This window comes from Medicago sativa, chromosome 5 (assembly GCF_051527215.1).
Source record: "Medicago sativa cultivar Bolivia chromosome 5, Bolivia_mono, whole genome shotgun sequence".
NCBI lineage: Eukaryota > Viridiplantae > Streptophyta > Magnoliopsida > Fabales > Fabaceae > Medicago > Medicago sativa.
In genome coordinates, this window is record NC_140753.1 from 60,809,212 (window position 1) to 60,817,661 (window position 8,450).

The 8,450-nt window shown below is 36.2% G+C and overlaps 2 protein-coding genes across 2 annotated transcripts; one reads left to right on the forward strand and one right to left on the reverse strand.

Annotated features, from left to right (window-relative positions):
* Positions 1-1,255: 1,255 nt before the first annotated feature.
* Positions 1,256-3,183, reverse strand: LOC146923688 (uncharacterized). The gene is made up of 2 exons (XM_085708812.1): positions 1,833-3,183; positions 1,256-1,536 (listed from the first exon to the last, which is right to left on the reverse strand). Exons 1-2 carry the CDS (start codon positions 2,977-2,979, stop codon positions 1,502-1,504), a joined length of 1,182 nt encoding a protein of 393 aa, XP_085564938.1. The 5' UTR covers positions 2,980-3,183; the 3' UTR covers positions 1,256-1,501.
* Positions 2,988-4,646, forward strand: LOC146923689 (E3 ubiquitin-protein ligase SINA-like 3). The gene is made up of 3 exons (XM_085711760.1): positions 2,988-3,119; positions 3,430-4,062; positions 4,277-4,646. Exons 1-3 carry the CDS (start codon positions 2,988-2,990, stop codon positions 4,505-4,507), a joined length of 996 nt encoding a protein of 331 aa, XP_085567886.1. The 3' UTR covers positions 4,508-4,646.
* Positions 4,647-8,450: the final 3,804 nt, after the last annotated feature.

Sequence of the window (8,450 nt, forward strand, 5' to 3'; positions counted from 1 at the left end):
ACAACCGATAGGTTTCTTACCTGGTGGAAGATCAGTGATAATCCAAGTGTTATTACGGTGAAGAGCTTGGAGTTCATCATCCATGGCATTTTGCCAATGAGGATGTTGAACTGCTTGCTTATAAGTATTAGGTTCTTGATTAACGGTGATAGCAGAAATATAAGCATAATGAGATGCAGAAAGGTTGTCATAAGATAAAGACTTAGATATGGGATATAAAACATCAACATTAGCAATATTATAACAATGAAAATCTTTTAAGTAAGATGGGGGTTGAGAAACTCTTTCCGATTTTCTCAAACGACTTTCATTGATGTGATTAGAATGCAAATCAGATGCAGAATGAGGTATATCATTTGTAAGATCAGATGTAGAATTTGAAACAGGTTCATTTTGAGGGGAAGGGATGTGATCAAATAAAAAGGAGTCATCAAAACACAAAGGATCAGGTATGTCATCATTATGAGTGGCCGGTTGATCATTAATTGAAGATGGACTATGAGAATATGGAAAAATGTGTTCGTGAAAAATAACATTTCTAGAAATGAAAATATTACGAGTATGTAAGTCAAATACAACATAGCCTTTAGTTCCGAATTTATATCCCAAAAAAACACACTTTCTTGCTCGCGGATCTAGTTTGTCTCTTTTTTGTAGTAAAGTGGAAGCAAAGGAGAGACAACCAAATACTTTAAGATCAAGAAAAGTGAGTGGTTTTTGAAAGAAAATTTCATAAGGGGTTTTGTTTTTAAGAACAGGGGTAGGAAGCCGATTGATTAGAAAAACAGCATGAGTGAGTGCATATGACCAAAAACATTTAGGAAGGTGGGACTGAAAAAGTAAAGAACGAGTGACATTTAGCAAGTGTCAATGTTTTCTTTCAACAACAGAGTTTTGTTGAGGTGTCTCTACACATGAAGTTTGATGTAAAATGCCTAAGGAAGAATAAAGAGAAGACATGGCAAATTCAAGGCCATTATCACTCCTTATAACTTTGACTTTAGCAGAGTATTGTGTAGAGATGAATTTAAAAAAATTCTGAATGCAAGTTCTAGTTTCTGATTTTGATTTCATTAAATGAATCCAAGTAAAACGAGAAAAATCATCAACTATGGTTAGAAAATATTGGTGGCCTTGTAAAGAAACAGTACTAATTGGTCCCCATATGTCCATATGTAATAGTTCAAAACAATGTGAAGATGTATGCTCACTTGAGGGAAAAGGAATTCTTGTTTGTTTAGCCAAAGGACAAAAATCACAAACAATGTTTTTATATATTGAAATGTAAGGAAAAGTAGTACAAAGATGTTGCAAAACAGAAGTAGAAGGATGGCCTAATCTATAGTGCCATACATCAAAATCATGTAAATTGCTAGATCTTATAGAATTAGAAATAGATGAATCTGCCCCAATTTTATTAGAATCTAAAATGTGTAAAGTGTCAGCATGACATGCAGGCCCCTGAGAGTGTAGACTGAGAATGTAGAGGTTGCTGATCAACTCAACATGCCCAATCGTCCTCTGGGTATGCAAATCCTGAAGAACACAAGAATTACGGGAAAATATAAGTTTGCAGTCCACAGTTTTAGTTAATTGAGAAATAGAGATGAGACTAATACGAAATTGAGGCAAGAAAAGAACATTATTAATCTCAAATTTTTCTGAAAATTTAATTGAACCACAATACTGAGCAATCAAGGAGGTTCCATTTGGAAAAGAGACAGATATTGGTTGAATTTTGTAAAGACTAGTAAAACATTGCAAATGAGGGCAGACATGATCACTAGCACCAGAATCTAAAATCCAAGTAGAAGGGGAAAATAGCATATTACCAGATTTGTTGATGTTGGAAACCATGTGAGTTTTGAGGTCTTCGGTGGATTGCTTATTTGAAGAAGACTCAGAATGGGATGACTTGAGGAGATTAATCAGATATTTGTATTCTTCTTTGGACAAGGAAAGATTGTTGTCATGATTATGTTGCTCAACACTGTTGGTTCTTGATTGTTGGGAGTTACCTCTGTGATGAGAAGCAAGACTGTTAGAGTCATTTTTTGAGGCTTCAATCTGAGTTTTGGATCGATAACCTGGAGGAAATCCATGTTTGAAGTAGCAGTTATCAATGGTATGATTGGTTTTGTTGCAATTGGTGCAAAGCATTGGGGTTCTTGGACCTTTGCCACGGCCTTTAGACTGATTTGAGATATTTTTAGGGTTTGTGTAATTGATGGAAACAGTGGTGGAATCATCAGAATGGTTAAAGTCTTGTTGAGACACTAATGAATACACTTTTGAAATTGAAGGCAAAGGATCCATTAAGAGAATTTGTGTGCGGACATTGCTGTAATTTGCATTAAGACCTTTCAAAAAACAGATGATATATTCCATATTCTTGTAATTGCGAACAGAATTTGAAAGAGAGCAAGTACAAGGGTTTACATAGGAGCAAGAAGGGGTAGGTCGAAGGTCTTCCAATTCATCCCAAAGGATTTTCATATCAGTAAAATATTTTGAGAGGGATCGATCTCCTTGTTGAGTGGAATGAAGATCACGAAGGAGATCAGAAACCCTAAAGAAATTTCCTTTTGAGAATCGGTCCTCAAGATCTTTCCAAAGTTCAAATGCAGATTCAATGCAAATTGTACTTTGAAAAATATGAGGAGATAAGGTTCTGGTGATCCAAGAAAGCACCATGTTGTTGCATCTATCCCAAAGATCATATGTGGAATCAAGATAAGAAGGTTTAGGGAGAGTACCATTGATAAACCTGATTTTGTTCTTGGAAGATAGAGCACGTTTCATTGCTCTACTCCAGTTGTGATAGTTGTGGTCGGTGAGAGGAGTAGATACCAACACCGCACCGGGATTTTCGCTAGGATGAAGGAAGAACGGACTTCTTGGATCCTGCGATGGATCTTTGATTGTTTTGGATCCGGTCGGATTAACATCGGGATCAGAATCGGAATTTGATTCGCTCATCGTGTTCGATGATCGGAGAAAGGTTGAAGAAGAAATTTGGCGGCGGAAGGGATAACCGAAACCCTAGGTTTCGTCTGATACCATATTACAGAACTTGTTCTGATGATAGGAAAAAAACTGATATTGATGAAATTATAATTGTATTGATACACAGAGGGAGCGTGCCTATATATATATGGTCAACAACATCAATAATAAATGGGCAATAATAAATTGGCTAAATACTTAGAAAGGAAACAAATAATTCTAATGTAAATGTCTCTAATAACCATACTACAACCTTCTTATAGTTCTTATAGCGTATTGGGGGCCGAATGATGTCCCCTGTTAAGTAGATTTATATTGGTTATACTTTTGACTGCAAAACATAGCCTTTCTTAAAAATATTTTGTTTTGTTCTAGTAATGGTTTAGGATGTAATTTGATGAGTTTCTTTTTTTTGCAATTCAGTGTGATAACGGTCATGTTGTTTGCTCTACGTGTGGTCCTAAGCTTGATAACAAGTGTCACAACTGCTCCAAATACGTTAGCCTAAAACGTTGTATAGCCTTTAACAATCTGTTGCGATCTCTGGGAACACCATGCCCGAATGAAAAATACGGTTGCAAAGAGATAATAAGTTATGGTGGAAAGAACCATGAAAAAGAATGCATCTATGTGCCATGTCACTGCCCCTTTTCCGGCTGTGACTTTGTTGCCTCGTCTGAAATGTTGTTCAACCATTTCAGCCATACACACAAAGATTCTCTAGTCGAATTTTCTTATGGTAACTCCTTCATTGTGCCCTTGAAGTCTAATGATGAAATTGTTGTTCTTCAAGAGGAAAATGATGAAAAACTGTTTATTCTCAATAATAGTACTATGTTGTTAGGAAATGCAGTCAATATTAGTTGCATTGATCATAAATCTTCCGAGTCAAGGTATAGTTATGATATATTAGTTCGATCCAAGAGAGACAAAGTGAAATTACAATCTTTTGCGAAGTACGTCCAACAGGCCACTGCAACTCTTTTATCCGAGTTCCTTGTGATTCCAATTGGTTCTTCTGAACCTTTCAAGCTAGAAATTTGCATAACCCCCATGGTACTTCATATCTTCTTTTCTCTGCTTTTCTTTTCCAATTAAAGTTTTGTTATTTTCTTTTATGTTTTGAATTTATATTCTATCATTTTATCTCAAATTCATCATATTTACAAATGCCAAAGCTAAGGTTGTTAGTTTTTTCTATTTTTGGATTAATTCTTGAAATAGCAGTATCAAGTTTTCTTTTATTGATTTGATGGTAATTGTTGTGCAGATGCAAATTTTTGTAAAGGATATGACTGGAGAAATGATACCTCTCGTGGTTGAGAGTTCAGACACAATAGCCGATGTGAAGGAGAAGATGCTTGACATAAATGGGATACCAGTGCAGGACCAAGTTCTGTTCTATGGCGGTGAGCTTACTAACGACCTGAGTACCCTTGCCGATTATGACATCGAAGAGAATTCAACCCTCGTCTACTTCATCCGCCAAATTAGGGACTAGATGTTCACTCTCGAACACTACATCCAGGAGCAGGCAACCATCCACCTCATTGGGCGGCGACAACCCTTATCATGAAGATAGTCTCCCAATAAGTAGAGAAATCATACATTATTGCTAAAATAGAGTCTTTGGCTTTTGCATTTTTTATTAAGGATATGTCTGTTGTTATTTTTGTTTTATCTAGACCTGTATGATGATTTTCAGGAAATTAAGAAACATATTTACTTTTTAACAATAGCTGAAATGGTCTAGTAATTCTCACAGTCACTACTTTTCTTTGAAATAAAAGATTTATATGATTCTCAGAGTGAGACAAATTTACAGAACCTGAGCTTGAGACAAATTTGCATAACCTGAGCTAGAGTCAAGTCTGATTGTTAGTGATAGTACATAAAGAGGGAAGAACCATACCGAGGAAATAGTTAACAATGATGAAATTTAGTAAACCAAGCAGCTCTGCTAAATGCAATGTGGTACAGAAATTTATAGGTTAGTTAATTCATTCATTCATGCAAGAGTATGTACGCCAAAAATTGATTTAGAGGTTGGTTTGCCTATGAGCTATCTAAACAAAGGAGTACTCAAACGAGTGGCTTGTTTGTCCGTTGGTTGAAATTGAAACATCAACACCAGTAGTACTAGTACTTTCAGGGTCCCTATGAAACTAAGTTCCAATAAGGGTGGAGTCCTAAAAACCTTATTCAGAGTTGTAGGGGTGAAAAGGTGTATGTAAACATCAACGACAAATCACCAATACATAATTTTTTTTTTTTTTGAAAATTAACTAATCAATAATACTTTTAATCATATGAAAACATCAATATTAATTCTCGTAGCTATACAATGTTCAGTAAAAAATTCTCATAGCCGTATTTGTCCTCAAACTAAATTGGGACAGAATGGGTAATCTGAGGGGCAACCCGAACCTGTTCCTTGTTTCAATTGTGCCCTTTTCGTCTCACTTATTTTCGTCCATATTTTTTTTTTACCAGATCAAACCCTGTACATTGCGTTTGAGACATGAGGGGTTAGAAAATTGAGTCGGATTTTGTACACGCTGATAAGTGCTAGGAAGTGATATTTTCATGTTATATTTTAAGCACTTTTGTTACTTGTTTTGCAAGTAATTTAGGGAAAAGCCGAGATAAAAGTGATAATTGCCTTATTACGCTTTAATTGCCTTACTTTACCCAATTGTGCAGGATTTGACCTCAAGACACTAAGCAAGCATGAAAAAGCCAAGAAAAGTGCAAAAGGCCGCAAGTACTACACTGCTCGCGAGGCGAGCACAGCAGCTCGCAGTGGCGAGCATCAAATTCAAGCCAAAAAGCCGTGAGCACCCTCTTGCTCGCGAGGCGAGCAGATCTACTCGCCGTTGCGAGTAAGGGCGGTTTGACACTCCCAGGGTGACGTGGCAGAATCTTAATGGTGAAGGAAACAGAACTCGCCATGGCGAGTAAGGCTGCTCGCGAGGCGAGCTCAAGCATAGTGGGAATTCTATAAATATCCCACTTGCTATTCTTTGTAAATATCTTTTAGGAAATATCTAGGGTTTTTAGCTTTTCTTAGTTCTTCAGTTGTTAGATATTTTTATAGAGAGAAAGAAGGTAGTTCTTCATAGAGTGAGAGTGGTTTTGGAAGTTGGATGCTTACTCCTTAGTTGAGACATCACAAGTGTAATGAATCCTTCCTTTTCAATCCATCCTTGCAAGGCTTCCATGATGATGAGTAGCTAAACACTCTTTGTTAGGATGAGAGGTACTTGATCTTGCTAAACATGTAATCCTTTTGATCTTGCAATATATGATTCTAGCAATTTATATTCAATATTGTTGTTATTCTTGTGTTAATGCTTTCAATAAGATTCAAGATGATTTGGACACAAACTCTTGAATCTAGAGCTAGAGTAGCAATATATCTTAGGTTAACTTCTTTGACAACTTTGTTAATCTTGTGATAATCACCATAATCAAGAGCTTAATGCTTTCGGATGCTTAATCAGGCTGGACACGGTCGATTAAGTTATCCGATCGACTTTGTTATCGTTTAAGGGATTTGGACACGAATGTTTAAACGATAACTTAGAAATAATTATATCACTTTGGACACGAAGGGTAGTTTAGAATTGATTGTGATAATGTTGTTTATAAAGCTAGAATTCGTATGGATCATTAGGTTACGTGTGACGCTTGGTTAAGGAACGCTACTCCTAACAAGTTTCAATCCTTATTTATCTCATCTTTTACTTTTTGCAAATTAGTTTAGATAATCACATTTCAAACAAACAAGTACTCTTAATACTTTGAATGATAATTGATGTTAAACTGTCCTTGATAACGCACTATTCCCTGTGGAGACGATACACAAATACTTATCTTGTTTGATGCTAAGAACGACTTTCATCAAAATGGCGTCGTTGCCAGGGAATGGTGTTTAGTTATCATAGATAGTACTATTAATTTATCGTTTTAAGTATTTGTATATAATCCATAAATAGTTTTCTTTATTTGATAGTTGTTTGTACTAACCCCTTGTTGAGAAACAAAGAAAAGTTTCTTGTTAGTTGTTTCCGTTTTAGGATCACCACCAAGCCAAAATCATGGCTGATCATGGTTACTTCAACTTCTATACTCCACCCGAGTATGAATCCTATCCTCAGTATCAGCAACATTCTTATGAAGATGAGAGATACAAGGTGATAGAAAATACTTTGAATGTTTTCATGCAACAATCCATGATAAACATGCAAGATACCAACCAAAGATTGAAGACTTTATCACTTCAAATTGGGTTGATTCAAGCACAAATCATGGATAACCAAGCCAACAATCAATCCACTCTTGGAGAACAAGAAAATAATCCAAACATGTTTGAGAGAGTCGGAGAGATTGTTGAAGAAGTTGTTGTTCAAAATGAGGTAGTTACAATTGTTGATATTGAAGAAGCAACGGTGGTTGAGAAAAAGGAACGGTTACTAATCAAGGAAGATTTAAGGGTAACAAGAGGGAAGAAGATGAACAAGGTAGAAATCGATCGAGTCATTGATGAAATTAACGCCTTGTTCAAACCAAAGCTAGGGAGGTCATGGACTCCAAATCTTTTGTTCCTAAAGTTCATGGAATTCCTACCAAAACGTAGGGTTTCGAAAGATGATGTGCTTTCCGTTTCATTTTGGCCGCCCTAACCAAAAAGGCGTCGAGCTAACGACGTTAAACAAGCGCTAGTTGGGAGGCAACCCAACTTTGTAAGTCTATTTACTGCTTTTAAGGCATTTTAGTTATTAGGGTCATGTGCATGCATCAAAACATCCAAAGAAGGAGCCAAAATTCAAAATTTTCACTGCTCACGAGGCGCGTAAAACTGCTCGCCACTGCGAGCCAACTGGTAGTCAACTTAGTCAACGACCAATTCACTCGCTGCTGCGAGTAAAATTGCTCGCGAGGCGAGTAAATGCAGTTTTGGTCAGTTACGTTTTTCGAGGCCACTAATTCACATTTATTTTCCTTAACCACCCATTACCACCTTTTTCCTTATCATTTTCGTTTTAACTCTCTCTCTCTTCAAAAACTTCTCCATTCTCTTCTCCCAAAAACAACAACTCTAACCCTAAAACAAATCATTCTCAATAACAAAAATCAATTGCCATCCAAGTCAAGCTTCAAGTTAGGAATTCATCTCTATACATTTCTGCATTTCTAATTAACAGGTTTGTGTTTTGATCCCAGGGCTTTGTCTTCATTTTTTTAAAAACATATTCATGAAACCCTAGGATAGTGGATTAGGTAATTTCTGATTATTGTTCTAATCTGATGCCCAAATGATTAAGATGAGACCAAATCATCCAGAGATTCATTTCTTTTCCATTTGCATCCACAATTTTGGGATTACCCTTTTGTTTAAAAAAAATTCATAAAATTAGGGTTTGTGGATCAAATTCGAATTT